Genomic DNA, 18,201 nt, shown 5'->3' on the forward strand with positions numbered 1-18,201 from the left:
GAGATTAGGAAAACAGTATAGGTGATCTTTCCTAAATGGGCATAACGATGCCAGTGCAACCAGCTCTAAGTGCATACATATGGGATTAGATGACATGCTATATACTTAACTCGGAGGTCACGGTCACAAAATGTTTAAAGTATTTACTTCGATAATACAAAAAAGGAGCCGAATGGCAGGGCATAACAAGAAGCAAACAGCTTTTATATCGCTCTTTGAAATCAAGTCCATTATACATAATTGAATTTTTAAAATTTCGATGTTGCTTTGCCCGAGGCGTGAACCCGCGATCCTCGGTGTGATAGGCGAAGCACGCTACCATCACACAACGGCGGCCGCCATAGCTTTATCAAATTCTAGTCATAAAAGACTCCTGTGAGATCATATTTCTAAACTCATATTTTTCACATATTTCGGACTCATATCGGAATATTAAGTTATGAGCATTCCGAGAATGTTTGAGGGGAAGCCAATTTTATTTTGATCTATTTGACATCACTTTTTTGGATTTTCTCATATGCATGTATACATACAAATTGGGTTCTTAGATTATGGAGGGAACAATTCTCTGCTCTCCTAAACGAAGGTAGTCATTACCACCTAGGGATTAGTCTTTTTAGTAGCGCATATAAGCTCCTGTCAAGCGTAAATCAGCTGAGCTGATTGGACCCAAACAGAGCGGCTTCAGACCGGGTAAAAATACCAACGATCAAATTTACACTTATGCACCAAATCTTGGAAAACCCCCACAAAAGTATTTACGCAAATTACCTCTTCGTTAATTTTTAACCCCTTCGTCAGCACGAAAAGATGCTCCCGATATGATGCTTTATCTGAATTTGACATTCTCGCAAAACTTGTACGGCTGTGCAAAATGACGTTGGGCAACTCCATCAGCTCAGTCAAAACTGGGAACGATTTCTCCGAGTGGAAACTAAACACTGTTTCAGTAAGGGTGACCCCCTGTCGGGCGATTTATTTAATTTGCTGCTGTAAAAATTGGCCCATAACGTGGAAACCCCACTATAAAGTTTCAATGGCTGGTGGATCAAGAAAGGTGCAGAGGACGCGTCATAGGTGCTGGTGCGAATGCACATCTCAGCGTATGAGGAGGGGATAATGGTAACGATAAAGGTGAGTCCCTTTTTATACCCAGGGTATTATAACTTTGATTGGATACCGGTTAGTTGTACAGGTAACAAGGAATCGAGATAGCTATAGACTTCCATATATCAATATCATCAGTATCGAAAAAAAATTTGATTGAGCCATGTCCGTCCGTCCGTCCATCCGTCTGTCCGTTAACACGATAACTTGAGTAAATATTGAGATTCACCAAATTTGGTACACGAGCTTATCTGGACCCAGAATAGATTGGTATTGAAAATGAGCAAAATCGGATATTAACCACGCCCACTTTTTATATATATAACATTTTGGAAAACACAAAAAACCTGATTATTTAGTAACTAATACACCTAGAATGTTGAAATTTGACGCGAAGACTGATATTGAGACTCTTGATAAAAATTTGAGAAAATTTTTTAAAACGGGTGTGGCACCGCTACTTGTGATAAAATCAATTTTACAAATATTATTAATCAAATAAAATAAATCAAAAATCGTTAAACCTATCGTAACAAAATTCGGCAGAGAGGTTGCCTTTACTAAAAGGAATGCTTTGAAGAAAAATTAACGAAATCGGTTAAGAACCACGCCCACTTTTATATAAAAGATTTTTGAAAGGGCCGTGGACGAATTAAATAAGCTATATCTTTGCAAAAAAGAGCTTTATATCAATGGTATTTCATTTTCCATGTGGATTTATAACAATAAATAGGAAATAAGCAATTTTCTCTGTTTCGGGAGCCATAACTCGAAGAAAAATTAACGGATCGTAATAAAATTGGGTAAACATATTTTCCTTATAGCAGGAAATATTTCTAGTAAAAATGGATAAGATTGGTTAAGGACCACGCCCACTTTTATATAAATGACTTTTAAAAGGGTCGTAGACGAAAATAATAAGTTATATCTTATCGAAAAAGAGCTTTGTATCCACAGAATTTTACTTTCTAAATCGAAATATAACATTAAAGTGGAAAACACTAATATTTAAAAAATGGGTGTGGCACCGCCCCTTTTTTGTCTAAGTAATTTTCATTGTTTCGGGAGTCATAACTCGAAGAAAAATTTACATATCGTAGCAAAATTGGGTACACATATTTTCCTTATAGCTGGAAATATTTCTAGTAAAAATGGATAAGATTGGTTAAGGACCACGCCCACTTTTATATAAATTACTTTAAAAAGGGTCGTAGGCAAAAGTAATAACTTAAATCTTAGCGAAAAATAGTTTTGTACCAAGCGTATTTTGTGCCATTATAACAAGTAATGGGAAAAAATTCAAATCTTGAAAAATGGGCGTGGCACTGAACCTTTCTTACAGTGCATTTCCCACCGTTTTTGGAGCCATAACTCGACGAAAAATTTGGTGTTTAACAGGAAATATTTTCAGTAAAAATGGACTAAATCGGTTAAATCGCCTTCTTTTATATAAAAATTTTGTAAAAGTGCGTAGATGCAGGTAGTAAGCTATTTCTAGTAAAAGTTGGAAAATTTCGTTAACAACCCTGCCCTTTTTTTTGTAATATCGCTTTTTAGTACAATGGCACTTGTGTGTTTATGTTTATTGTTCTGTTATATCTTTATTTTAAAATAAACAGTAGGGAAATCCCCATATCTGAAGAAAAACTGTATTATTACCCGCTCAAGGTCGTTGGTGTTAGCTCTATATACTTTTTACTTATTTTAATCGAAAATTAGTTCAGAATAGAACCATATGTATATCTATTTTTGCGCACCCATGTAACACTATTAAGCACACAAAACAAACAACAACAGCATTTCAAGTGTACATCTGTGTATGTTATGTTCGGTTTCACCCGAACTTAACTTGTTTGTTATATATTACATATGGACTGAAAGTTCAATGTCATATTAAATCGTTCCCGAGATGGTCGGGTTAGTAACTTAATGGTGCTTGTTACAGGAAAGTACCGGATATATATCCGGCAAAGGACCATCAACATCGAAACCTTCGGGGAGTGTTTTTATCGCTACAACAACAGGGGTAGGTTTCCTACTAACAGAACATGCATATTTTAGCTTCAATAACCTCCTAAAGAGGTTAGAGAAAGGGTAAACCTTCTAATCCCCCCGTTTGAAGACAGACCGACGTTCATTTTAGAAACACAAATAATAAATTTTTCACAGTAAATGCACGCACATACAGGATCAGACGATAAAATAGAAAAAAAAAACGACAACGACCGATAACAATTGGGTGATCGGTTGAAATGTACACACGCTCATCTAAATACATGGTTGCTACTGCAATAACAAAATGGGTGCCCTGAAAACTACCCCGATGGCAGCATATAGTGCTTGTACCTAGGCTTAAGGCCTGGGGACAGCTTGAGTGCAGCAGTATAGGGCCATTAAATATAGGGCGAACGGACAACTTGGTTCGATGCCTGAGCTTCGAAAGAGATCTTGAGGCCAAAATAGAGTCGGAGGGTTGATGCAAGGATGCGAAAAGGGGAGAAAATACTACTCACGTGTATAAGCATTGGAGAGACCTCGCTCATGCCGGACCATACATCTATACTGGGTTTCTGGTCACAAAGCGATAGAAGGTAGCGAAAGGGCCGATGAGTTGGTAAAGGAATCAGCGGTACACGTCTCAATTCATTTGGTAGAAATCAAAAGAAGACAGAAGTTGCATATGATCCATCAAGCAGAAAAGGTGTAAAAGGAGCGCGAGGCTGCACAGTTTCTATGATTATGTACAAATTCTACGACGTTAAACTCGAACAGTTTCTCATAACTTTAAAGAGAGAACACTTAAAGCTCACTACGGGCATACTTACAGGACACTACTTTCTGGAGTCACATGCTTATAAGTTAGGCCTCGTCAGTAATAGCAGATGTAGGAAATGTGACCTGCAGGAAGCAACGGTTGAGCCCGTTCTGTGTTCATGTCCGGTTGTTGTCAAATATCAAGGCAGTAATATTTGCCTTTATTGAATGACATCGGTATATACGACTCCGGGCTTTGGTATTGGGTTTATTCCTGCCATTCTTTACTACTCTGAAATGACAAAGGCTTAAATGACAAGTAGAAAAATGCGTTAGGTAGCTGATGCCCTTATATCCAAGGTGTTCTGGCATCGGCATACCTATTCCGTCTGGGCCCATCGATTTCAAAGGCTTGGCCCTTTTAATGGCTTCTTAAATCTGGAGAAGTAACGGTGAGGTGGTATGCGCGTGTGTTTGCCCGTTGGTTTGTACGTAAAGTAGCCTTGTTAATTAAAGCATGTATTGCAAATTGCCGGCAGAAAACCTTAGCGCATTTCATCGAGTTCGAAAGACAAAATCCAAATAAAATACTTAGTAGTACGAATAACGCTACAAATAGTAGTCAATAAACTATTCAAAAACTGACTAGTATGAATAACCTCGAAAAATGTATGTGGAGTTGGATTGCCGTACAAGAAGTGGCCGGCAATACAACTCTGACATAAAATCACAAAACCCTTAAACTGAACGACCTGACGAAAACCGGACAAGACAATTAAGTAAAACTTCAGTTCAGTTAAGTTGCATCATATCACATGAACAGAAAGGTTGTCAATCGTTGCCAGTGAAAATTCTTACATATATTAATAAAAAGCTATATATTAAATTTAATCTAACTAACTTTAAGAACTATTAAATAATAAAACTGATCACACGGTCAAGAGAATTGTTTTGTTTAACTTATTCTGGTAGCGTACGTGGTTACATTTGTCTGATATAAACGGCCACCCCTAGGTCGAACCCTACAAGTGGTGTCAGAAGTGTTTATAAATATGCACCTACAAATTGGCGATTATATAAATTACAGTTAATTACAATTATTAATTATAAACAAAGTGCTACAAAACATTAGGCGCATATAAAACTGCCAAATTAAATATTCCTTTAAGCTGTAATAAACAACATAAAGAAGTTGCAAGAAAGTGCGTGAATTTTGATGCTATATGCAAGCTGTATATAACGCCGAAGTATATATATAACGCTGAGATAACGGCGGAATTTTAAAAATTCGACTCTCACAAGCGACGAGAGACGCATTTGAATCTATATAGTGAGTAATGTTATATGCAAGCTGTAAATAAGGCCGAAGTTCTTTGGGCCGTACAAGGTTACGAAAGTTTTACCCCACGGTAGATATGAGATGAGAAAAGTTGGGGAGAATGAAGGTCCTGGACATACAACTACCATTGCCGAATATATGAAGCGGTGGGAGGAGCCAACTGAATCATATGGCGGAGCATCATTCGAGCCGAATGATGAGTCAGGAGGGCCGAATGTGGAGTTGGATTGCCGTACAAGAAGTGGCCGGCAATACAACTCTGACATAAAATCACAAAACCCTTAAACTGAACGACCTGACGAAAAACGGACAAGACAATCAAGTAAAACTTCAGTTCAGTTAAGTTGCATCATATCACATGAACAGAAAGGTTGTCAATCGTTGCCAGTGAAAATACTTACATATATTAATAAAAAGCTATATATTAAATTTAATCTAACTAACTTTAAGAACTATTAAATAATAAAACTGATCACACGGTCAAGAGAATTGCTTTGTTTAACTTATTCTGGTAGCGTACGTGGTTACATTTGTCTGATATAAACGGCCACCCCTAGGTCGAATCCTACATGTATAGCCCCACAATGAACTAGAATTTTTGCTGGCTTCTTTGGTTTTAACTGCAGGGGTGTTGGCCGAAATAGCTACCTAGCTTGAGAAAACTTTAAATTATTGGAAAATGTTGTTAAGATTTAGATTTTTATTCAGCAGACTTTCAATGTTAATTAAAATGTCAAATTTTCAAACACAAAACAAGAATTAATTTTGTATTTTATTTATATTTTGTTTAGGTCAATATATTACATGCATATAAAATGCACCATTTGGGCCAGAGATCTATGGCTGGTGCTGTGACTGATGTGAAGATGGATTACACTGCAGAACAAATTTCCACTTTTCAAAATTTTCTAAGGAAATTTTTATCACATTAGATGTAATTTTGTGTGCTGATTTCATAAATTATTTTACTTTTTTTATAACAGCTCTAGTATTCGAGATATTTTCGACTACCCAAAAACTTATCCCACAGGAGTAGAAAAGTGCAAAAACAAAAAATGCAACAATTTACAAAAGCAAACCTCAATTTTTTTAACACTTCATTTATTATTTGCCTTTGTTCTTTCATTTTAAACTATTGGTTTTTGTATTTGTTGTGTATTTGTTGTTTCATTTAACGAAAATTAAAAAAAAAACAACTTACAAGAATGTTAATAAGAAGGACTCAGCGAAAGTGATCGACATTATTTTGTTTTTGTTCTTAAACTTTCGTTAAATTAAACAACAAATACAAAAACAAATAATTTAAATTGAAAATGAAATTGAAGTTTCCGTCTTTCGCTTTTGCACTTTTCAATTACTGTTCGTTCGTATTTGCTTTGACTAAGATTATTTATTGTGTTTTCTTATAACATCTCGAAATTTTTTCCTGACTTTTATTTTAAAATTAATACAATTAATTCTGATTCTAACAATGGCCACAAAAAGACGGCGTTGTTTGAATGATGCAGATAGTTTCTGTGAACAGCGATACCAAGGAAGATGGGACACGCATTTGATGGCAGATTACTGCTGGAGTCTTTATCGGGATCTTGAACAAGACCCACAGGCAAGAAAGTCTTATAAAAGGAAATTTTGTGCTGATACGCGGAAAATCATTAAAATTAAGTATGTAAAAATTCTCATTTTTGTAAGAATTCAACCCTATACCAAAATTAAAAACTAGAGCTGTTAGAAAGAAACAAATTTTTTCGTAATCAGTACCCTTAAATTGACTTAAAACGACAAAAAAAGTCTGGAAAATTTTTCACTATTGTCCAGTGTTATTCAGTACGTTATGATGTGTTTTCAGTGTCCAAGTGACTCCACGTGTATCAAAACATTTGTTCAATGGCCAGCCATATGGGCGGAGTGATCCAAAATGAGTTGTTGGGTTGCGTTAGGTAGATCATAGTAGGGGCAACATGGTGTTGGGAACGTTTCGCCATATGTTTGATGACGCCTGACGGAAAGCTGTTGTTATTAGCTAGAACCTTGAATTTTCGGCTCTGTCCTGTTGAAGCATGCATACTTAGCATAAACAATATTCGATTATCAAATGATCTCGCACAGTTTTTTTCCTGAATTGTAGCAGTTTTGAAAATTTCCATTGGAATATCAGTTTAGGTACCTAAAATTTGGCCTAACTCGCACCCAGCCTTTGTAAGAATAAATATTTTTAAAAACAATTGTTTTTGTTTTTATTTTTTAAAAACCGTTAAAGTTGCACAAAGTATTTATAGTAGTGGAATAGTAGTGTTAATGTAGCATATCCAAGAGGACTTGTTTTCCAAAAACACGGAAAAAATGTGTTTCGAGGATGAAAAACAGTAAGAAAGATAGTGACCAAAAAACCTAGAAGTGAAACAAAGTGCGAAATTTAGCGAAAAAATTTACAATCATTGGTACCGTTATGAAATAAGCTAATTAATATCTCCTTTTAAAAGCGGGAAGTATCACAAAAAAGTGAAAAGAGGATGATAAAAGGAATAAAAAGTCTACGCACATTTGTTAATATAAAATGTTTAGTGAATAAAAGTGACTAATTAAAGCCACATAAAGAGGAACGAAATACGGTTATCTAGTCTAGTTTTGCAATGAACCTTCGCATGTCGCTGTGTACCTTCCAGTGACACAAATTTGAATAGCAAAATGTTAAAATGCTTCTCTGATGGAACAATTAAAAAATAATATGCAGTGTTAAAAAATTTCAGAGAAATATCTAAACTAATTTTGGGGTAGTTTCAAATTTATCGCGAAAATAAAGCTAGCGAAAAAGTGTAGGTAATTGTACAGTATTCCCTTTTCCGGAGTGATATCGAAACAAATTTTGGAGTTGATCCTGTTGCTCGTTGTATTGACGTGAACATCAATCCGCAGTGGTGTGGTGGCGTGATCCGCCGTTCACGTCATGGGTTAATTTTTTCTGTATTATTTTTGCTTAGAATCAACTTTTTAATGTGGCTTTTCAAATGTGAATAGTAAGCGGCTTTGGTGTTGTGATATGGATCATATCTCCCTGCTGAAAATTGTTAATTCAATGTTGAAGCCCATTGATTCGATGATAGTCCTGGGAGACTTTAACCTCCCGCATATATTATGGACCATATCTGATGATATTGTACCTATTTCTTCAAAGCTGTTCAACAACGAATTTTTATCCGAAATGACTGATCTTTGCCTTATACAGATAAATATAATTCCTAATATGTGCGGGAGGACCCTTGATTTGGTATTTGTTGACGATACATCAAAATGTACTATTAGCCGAGGTGAACCTCTAACTGTACCTGAAGACCCTTACCATCCTTCCCTGGAAATAGCATACGAATTCGAAACAAATTCTCTGAGTAGCGCTGCATCTAAATTCGACTCTAGTTTCAGATTTAACTTTGCGAAAGCTAATTTTAGAAAACTTAATCAAACCTTATCTACAGTGGCTTGGCCCAAATACGGTGGAAATATTGACCAAAATGTTTTAACTTTAATACCATCATTTACGGTATTTTGGAAAAATACGTACCTAAGCGAAAATGTGTGTCCACCGAACCAGTCCAAATATGGTTCACTAAAGAGCTTAGGTCCTTAAAAAACAGAAAATCGCGCTTCTTCAAATTATTCAAAAGGTCGGGCTCTCACTCCGACTACTTGCAGTACTCTTTTTTGCGTCATAAATATTTTGAATTAAACAAAAAGTGCTATAATACTTACATCTGCAAGATGAAAAGGAAAATAAATTGCACTCCGAAAGCCTTCTATGGTTTCGTGAACTCTAAACGAAGGGTAAAAGATTTTCCGTCTCCTTTAAAATACCAGGAAAATTTGTCTAGCGGCGACCAAGATATTGCTAATTTCCTTGCACAATTTTTGAAGTCCAACTATTCCGCTGAACTTAACTCTTTTTCATATGAATATCCATTTCAACTTAACTCACTTAACACAGTTAATAATAAAAAAAATAAAAAAAATAAATGTAAGGCGCGATAACCTCCGAAGAGATCTAAGGCCGAGCTTCTCTTCCAATTTGCGTCGTGCTCCTCTTGATTTTTCTCTACAAATTGGCCGGACGGGACCTACATGTTTTATGCCGACTCCGAACGGCATCTGCAAGGCAGATGAGTTTTCACTGAGAGCTTTTCATGGCAGAAATACAATCGGAGCGCTTGCCAGACACTGCCGAGGGGCGACCCCGCTTAGAAAAATTTTCTTCTAATTGAAAAATCTTATTTCTAAAATTTTGATGTTGCTTTGCCCGGGAGTTGAACCCAGGGCATACGGTGTGATAGGCGGAGCACGCTACCATCACACCACGGTGGCCGCCAAACACAGTTAATATTCCAGCAATATCTCCTCATGAAGTTTTTTCATATTTAACGTCTTTGAAGGAAACTTACAAGTACGGTTCTGATTTAATTCCCACTTGCTTTCTTAAAAAATGTGCTGAATACATTTATCAGCCCCTAACTGATTTATTCAACCTGTCCCTAAAACGTGGAATTTTTCCTTCTGCTTGGAAGGTATATTTTCTCATACCCCTCCACAAAAGTGGCAGTAGGTCGTGTGTAGAAAACTACCGAGGAATTGCAAAGTTGTCGGCCATCCCAAAGTTGTTTGAAGCTATAGTTGTTGCTAACTTTTTCCATTTCTACTTTGATTGTAGAACAGCAACATGGATTATGTAAAGGCAAATCTACCATTACTAATCTACTTGAATTCACAACTCATGTTTCAAATGGATTTATACTGATTTCAGTAAAGCATTTGACAAAGTATCCCAAACCTTACTTATCTACAAGCTTAATCGGCTTGGTTTCTAACCTGGTCTCACCCAGTGGATCTCGTCGTATCTCTGCGGTCGAACGCAAAAAGTTATTTTTAAAAATACTCTTTCTGATGTCATTGATGTTCCCTCTGGCGTCCCTCAGGGCAGTCATCTAGGTCGAATTCTGTTCTTGCTATTTAATAATGATATTTATACCACAATAAAATATTCTAAAATCCTAATGTATGCCGATGATGTAAAACTTTTTAGGTCGTATGCGTCTATCGAAGAACACCCCTTGCTTCAAGCGGATTTAAACTGCCTAGTTACCTGGTGAAACGTGAACTCAATGCCGCTTAACCTCAATAAATGTAAATTCATACCCTCTCTCGGAGATCTTTGCCAGCAGTCTCTTATGTAATTAATAATTTTTGTCTTTTATCAGTAAACTATTTTGTGGACTTGGGAGTAACGATAGATACTAAACTTATTTTCAGCCTTCACATTAATGGTACTGTGAATAAGGCTAGAGGTGTTCTTTCATTCGTGAAGCGGTGGTCCAAGGAATTTAGTGACCCTTATATAACTAAAGCACTTTTCACCACTTTAGTTAGACCAATATTAGAATATCGATCAATAGTCTGGAATCTTAAATATCGAGTTCATGTAGATAGACTTGAATCAGTACAAAAGCAATTTTTACTTTTCCATTTAAGAAATTTTCAGTGGGACTATGCGTATAATATTCCCCCTTATATTAGTCGGTTGAAGCTTATCAATCTTCCAACACTTGCAAGTCGTAGAGAAATGCTAGGCGTAATATTTATGGCTAAACTACTGAATGGATTGATTTCTAGCCCAATTCTCTTAAACGAAGTAAGCTTTAACGTCCCGTCACGAGTGTCAAGACATTACAAACCTCTTCTTTTGAGGCAGTGAAGAACTAATTTCGAATTAAATGAACCTTTTCGGTATTTGTGTCATGATTTCAACACTCATTCTAGTTCATTTGATATAACGGATTCACTTTTTACCATAAAGAAAACTGTCCTATCCTATCTTAACTCGTAAAAAAAATAAATAAATAAAATAAAAAAATTTACGTACTAAAAAGTTCACTTACTTAACAATGTAGTATATGCATAATTTCTAACTGTTATTTATAATACTCAGCTGATGATTTTTATTCTGTAGCTGAGCAGTTTTAGATCTCAACGCTTAACAAACCTCCGCCTATCAACAACTCGGCAAAAGCAAAAACAAATCCGCGCGTCATGGGGATGCGCCCCTCTCGTCGGTTGGGCGAGCTTTGGAGGGTATTAATCCGTTAGGTATTATTATTATTATTATTATTATTATTATTATTATCATTATTATTATTATTATTATTATTATATCGTGATACCCCATCGAAGAGCAGATATTTAAAATATTTCGCATGCTGTCGCCAGAAAAGATATCAAGAGATGAACATTATCCTCCCGAGAACACAATACCAGCCCTATATATAAAACATATAAATTACAGCTTGCTATCTTCATATATCGATACACATATATCCCAGTGTTAATTTCCTAAACACAGAATTTTTTTAGAGCACTATGGATAAATATACGCTATGTAAGGTTTCATTTTACCATCCAGCTGAACGAAGGAATTTTACACCTTGAATGCAGATATTTCAAATCCTTATTTATTTAAGAATATTCATTTTTGTTTTCATTGCAAAAATGGGTCAGTTAACGTAAATATTTAATGGTGGGCCAAAAAACAGACACTATGCACTAGTTAGGTTACATATTATTAAAACTCTGCGAATACTTATATATTAGTTGCTTGTTTTGTTTAACTACTACCACATCACGGAAGATACAGCATTTGTCACGGGTGGGATATGTTCAAATCAAAAACATGTAATGAATTTCTTTATAGTAAATAGAGTTTTTGAAAGGTTCGAAAAATTGTTCTAGTCATGGAATTATTGAGGCCGCTTTTGGTTAAAATTTCCGCTGGGCGTGATTATTTGGTATCTATATTAGGTTAATCAAGCCTAGCAATGCTAACAACAGCTTCTGCATATAGTCAGGGTTAGGACATACTCCTTAGTTGAATAATTCTTTACCAACTTCGAAAAACCAAAACTGAATTGACGGAGTTATTTGAACCCAGTTTCTAACACTATAACAAATATGAAGTAAGAAACCGACTTACAAAATGTAGAATAAGAACTTTTGACTTTTTGTCATGTGTGGAACAAAGCTAATACAATTTGATACATATTGTAATGAAAATATATAGCTTATAGAATTTGGAATTTTTATCAGCTTTGTTTAACTCACAAATCATTTAACAGATTTTTCAAAACAGCTATTTCACCCTGAATGAAAAATTTAATCAGCACCTTGTTTTAAGAAGAAAAAAAGTTATTGGAAATACGTTTAAAGAAAATTTGTTTTCTTTATCTCATGCGTATACGCTCAAAATGCTTCATAAACGTTCTCAAAAGCAAAATAAAATTTTTGTGTGAAATTTACCTCATTCAACATACAAATTTTATGCATACAGTTGAGGGATTAACATTATAAATATTATTTAAAGGAAAAAGATCATAGGCATATATGTATGTATGTATTGTATGTAATACACAAACATCAGAGTGCCGCTATATTGCTATTTAAATGTTTTTGATTTTGTATTCAATAATGGAATGTACCTTAATTTATACCTTTTCTTGTCACACTTAGCTGCCACAATCACAAAAACTTTGTAGGCTGTCTTGTTTTGATTTCGAATTCAAAACTATATGCGAGCATTTTGTATATAGGAGTATTACATATATGTAGGCCAATTGTATATTAATTACAAGTACATAAAGTTGATTCAAGGTTTTTACAAATGTAACCCCACTGTATCTATATAAATACAAATATAAACATATATTATCTTTTATATAATAAATTTCAGGCTTCTGGGTGTTTGAATGAAGAATAATTGACGGAACACTCTTATCCAGAAATCGGGTGTATGGAAATAATTCCCAGCCAGCATTTTTTGAAAATTTTGATCAAAAAATATTTAAATATCATACCCCAAAATGATTAAAAACGTTCAAATTTAAAAGCATTTTCTGTTCGAAAATTAACGTATCGTCGGGAGAAAAATGTACCATAAATGTGATTATTCTTGAATAATCATTTATGATTCATATTTCGAAACGCTTTTTGTTCATATCTAATATCATTGTAAAATTGGGCTTTAATTGTTTTAGAGTAATATTTGAATGCTTTTTACAGTAATTTTCTGATCATATTCATCATTCCGATGTGTAACCGAAATATATCGGAATAAAAAATAAAAACTGGTGTTTTTATTACCAAAATATTGACCTCGAGCCGGTACACATAAAACCAATTTCTTTAAATATAAGGTCGCCAAAAAAGAATATTATTCGTGAACATATTTCAATCATTTTGGTTGAAATTTTTGTATCATTTTTGAATGCGATTATGATGCATTTATTCTTCATATCTCATTCAAAATAAGATACTACATGCTAATCTTATTTCATCAGGGGGAGAAAGCATGCGGTAGTGAGCTATTTGAACCACAGGTCACTCGCAAACAAACTTGACCGATATACACCTGCGACTACACCATCCAACATCAGTTATGATCGTCAATATCTTATAAAACGATAAGGTGTGGGATGTTGAAGCCGTATTCAGGTATGTCAAGAGAGTTCACTTACCTGGGGTTCAAATAGCTCACAAACTTTGTATTGTCCAACCATTATGTATTTTTTTGGAAGCCGAAGGTGGAGAAATGATTGGGGACATCTTCGGTTACGACCAGCATTTACAATATATTTTGTATAAATAAAAAAAATTTATATATTTTTTCTAACTTCATGATTGAAAAAATGTGTGCACGTGAAAAAATAAGATTTTCAATGAAAAGTAAAATTTTAACAAGTATAAAATTTATTGTTCAGTCAACAAAGATAGTCGGAAATGATTCAGAATGCTGATTGAAAAATTATTAAAAAATTTTGATCACCTAAACTAAACACATTTGATTCAAATATGATTCCTAAATGTGATTGAAAAACGATATTCGGTTTTGATCATCAAAAGTATTCATATTTGATTATTTCTTTTGTTCACTTGAATGATAAATCATTATTTAGTCAGAAAGAGTAATCTAATTGTACTGATATGTAGGGAAATTCAAAATTGAATCCCCTAAATGCTGAGTGGGTTAGTTCTATACATAGTGCTTCGATCCGGGCGGTTTCTACAAATGATTAATCGAATACCCAAATATTGATTGATGGACTAGTTTGCGTTCAAATAAACAAACGGGCATGGCTTAATCATATAATTATGTCATTCTGATCCCGAAGAGATATTGGGTCCGTTTATTTTGGTAACGTTTATTTTGAATTTTTAGTTACCTTAGGGGCTTATTTGTACCATAAGAGGCAAGGGGTGGCGATGGACTGAACCTGACAAGCCTGCTTTTAAGAGGCACCAGAAAACCAGGACAACAACTAGTTTGAATGGCAGGAGCCAGACCTCAAAATACGTAAAGCGCAGAGAAGTACTGGAAAGTCATGCACCTCAAAACGGCGGCAGCCGTGGTGTGATGGTAGCGTGCTTCGCCTACAACACCGAAGATACTGGGTTCACGCCCTATGCAAAGCAACATCAAAATTTAAGAAACAAGTTTTTTTAATTAGAAGAAAAACTTTCTAAGCGGGGTCGCCCCTCGGCAGTGATTTGGAAAGCACTCTGAGTTGATTTCTGCCATGAAAAGTTTCCCAGGGAGAATAACAGGAGCGCGATGCAAATCGAAAGAGTACCTCGGCCTAAAACCTCTTCGGAGGTTATCGCGCCTTACATTTATTTATTTATTTATACGAATTCATTTTGTTTTGTTGATTTTTCGAAAGGGTGGTAATTGATGTATATTCAAACAATTTTCCGTCATCCCTTGTTATATTTGGTTTCGCGACACAAGCCGGTTTAAGTGTTGCACCATCATCAGTGTCGATTTTCGTTCTCATATTTGTTTTGCACAATGCATAAGTTATAAATAATAGTACCTAAAATTGCGTGCTAGAGTTGTGTTTTTTAGTTTATTGAATAGGTAGCTTCACTGCTAGCTCATTCAGGCCCACTTGCAGGACATTCTAATCAGACTTGACTTTTGTAAATGTTTAAAATATTTAACTCATCATGAGAAGCTAACCCTGAGTTAAAATGATAACTTTCCGTTCTGGAAGTGGGCCTCTATAAATCAAACTAGTTCTAAGATTTAAGCTCTAATTCAACGAAGAAATTTATTAAATTTCAATTATTTGTTACCAGCGTTTCCAAGCAGACTTTGTCCTGTCCGAAAATTTGCTTGCCTATATTCCAAAAGTAACTATGCTTCCCCTGCTCAATCTCTGTCATATTCTCTTTTATTTTATATTCCATTTCTCTTTTATTCTTGTCCATTTCTTGTTCCATTTATCTCCCTCCCACTACCAATACCACTCCTACTCCCAATCCCACTCTCCCGCCCAACTCAATTTTCTCATACTTATACCAAATGTTAAATACACGCTTCAAACTAAAATTTTTCGTAACAGGGGGCGTAGCTTCTCCCACTTATTCGATATTCTAAACAGATTAATATATGTTTATGTATACCAAATGCATATACACTCAAATATCAATAATAGCCCGCCCGTTTTTCCAACATATTTTTTAATAAAAAAAATTTCGAAATCGGCCAAGCAGATTTTGAGTTTAAGCAAGACTAAGGCACAGCAATTCACTTTTATGTATGTATAATAGATAGAAAGCGTTGATAAAATAAGTTTAATTTCAGGAGTCAACATTCGCACGTCCGATTAAAAACGAAATTTTCGCGAACTTTGTCGGTTCTATTTTTGTCCAATTTTTGTATGAAGCCACAGTATTTTGTCCTGTGCCCATTTTCCAAAATTTGATATTTTTTTTAATTACTAGAAACACTTTGACAATTCAGAAGAGCGTCGTATTCGTGTTCAATTTTAAGATTTGAGTTGTTTCCCTGGTTTTCTATATCAATTTTAATTGAAGCAATGCACATTCGGCGAATAGGGGACCTTGTGGATTGCCTAAATATGTTAAAGATATTTAATGTTTATTTATTTTTTTCTTGAATTAGCAAATTTTTTGGTTTGAAATATAAAAAATATGCGAGCTTTTAGTATTATAAATTAAACGTTGTACCACAGACCATGTACATATGTCAATATTGGTTATAATATCTATATTTTGGCAAGCAAATATATATTTAATTTCAAATTGCTATCAAACGTTATCCAATCGGTTACAATTTTTTTTTGTAAGTTTAAGATGAAATGTCCAAGCAGCGCGCGATATAATTTAGATTTTTAATAATAAAATAAAAATACCCTCCATATACATGAAAATAAAAATATTTTCCATAATTGACATTTTAAGCCAATCTATGCTACAAAAAATTTACATAAATCTTTCGGTAACGTTTTACAAGACAGTGCACCACCTAATTTGTATCAAAAATTATTTCTGTCGAAAGTTATTCACAAAAAACCGTAAAATGACCCCGAGAGGGTCCGAAATATGGGGCCCTATCCATAGTTTTTTTTTGCATAGAACACGTTTCTGCGTTGGCTGCCTTCGGCCGCGCTTATAAAAAATTACCCTGGGTAGGTCCGACACCGGTTTGGGGATCAAAACTAAATGCATGCAGAACACATTTCTGCATTAGTGTGTGTGTGTATAACAACTCTGACAAAAAACAACATCCACGTGAAAATTAGAACCGATATCTTGCTTATATCTTTTGACAGAAATAAAAATTTGAATTTTTGCTTCCGGATTCTAAACTGAAGGTCGAGACGCGTCTTTTGATACCACCTTTGATAAGTTTTGCTAAAAATTAGGTGGTGCACCGTCTTGTAAAATGTTACCTTTCTATCAACTACGCCACTAAAATACTGATATAATATTATACACCTGCATCAATTAACAGTTAGTATGATGCAGTGTAATTTTATATGTATAATAGATCAATTTTTGGATATTAATATACTTATTAAAAATAAATAAATATTATTAAACAAATGTATATATACATAACAAATGGCTTATGAGCCAGCAGCACATTTCCGATCCCCTCAAATGCATCCTTTATTTCATTGACCTACTCAAATCTTTACCTTTGCGCATAGTTCCAGCTGTCCTTTGCTAATCCAATCTCAGTTTAATATATTCATATTTGCGATGTTCTTTTGGCAGCCTCCTTAAGCGTTTATTTATTTTTTAAATAACTTATGATTTATTTCTGATAACTTGTAAATCAAGTGCTAAGGGTATCGGACGACCCTTAGAAAATTCGGTCACTTTTCATAGGCATGTGTGTATGGTCCTTTTCGTTCGACACAATTTACATTTCACTTCACAGCACCAATGAAATGTGCATGCACAGCGCTCAACGACTAAAACCTCTTGCGTGCGATATCCGCGACCGCAGCACATCAAATCACAGCCATCAACACCGATCGATGTATCATTGCATTGACGTCCGTGCGTTCCTTGGATGCCTAGGCGAAGATTTTTCTCACAAAAGCTTGGTGATTGTTCCAAATAAACAATATCTCTTTGACTTGGTGGTTTGTGCTCAGGATTGTGAGGTTTTAATTGAAAATTGTACCTGTGAAACAAAGAAAGTAAATATTAATTTATAAATCGGATGCAATAATATATGTTTTATAGTGTAGATAATTAGGTGCTCCGCCCTAAACACTTTTAAGTTGACCCTTTGGTAAATAATTTTTTTTTATGAAGTACGAAATATGGCACAGTAAAAGTTTGTATGCAGGCATGTAAATTTTCATATACGGGTTATTAAAAGTAAAGTCAGCAACCCATTTTTAACAGCTCTGACAACATTTCACTTATTTTAACAGCCGGAAAACTACCAGTTTTTACAAAAGGTTGCTTTAAACGTATGAAATAGTCGGGGTTTCAGATTTGCGCAAAACTTATCGTTTGGCAATGGCCAATAATTTTGGCTGCCGGCCCGTAATAGCTTCTTCTAAATCTTCTTAATACGATGATGTTTCTTGAAATTGCGTTTCCGATAAGCCCGGAGGGCTAAAGCTCCCATAAGTTAAGTTTTTCCT

General features: G+C 34.9%; 1 protein-coding gene across 3 annotated transcripts in view; it reads right to left on the reverse strand.

Moving 5' to 3' along the window:
* The window catches only part of wg (wingless), a 336,654-nt gene that overhangs the window by 5,767 nt on the left and 312,686 nt on the right, over window positions 1–18,201 (reverse strand). For 2 of the 3 annotated variants that reach the window (XM_067766362.1, XM_067766361.1), the window contains exon 5: window positions 16,161–17,729. In XM_067766362.1, the coding sequence (XP_067622463.1) occupies window positions 17,423–17,729 (307 nt within the window). In that variant the 3' untranslated portion in view covers window positions 16,161–17,422. Of the gene's footprint in view, window positions 1–16,160; window positions 17,730–18,201 lie in introns of those variants that run through there. The other variant, XR_010949684.1, reaches the window with a different exon arrangement.

Source organism: Eurosta solidaginis, chromosome 2, assembly GCF_040869045.1.
Source record: "Eurosta solidaginis isolate ZX-2024a chromosome 2, ASM4086904v1, whole genome shotgun sequence".
NCBI classification, from domain to species: Eukaryota; Metazoa; Arthropoda; class Insecta; order Diptera; family Tephritidae; genus Eurosta; species Eurosta solidaginis.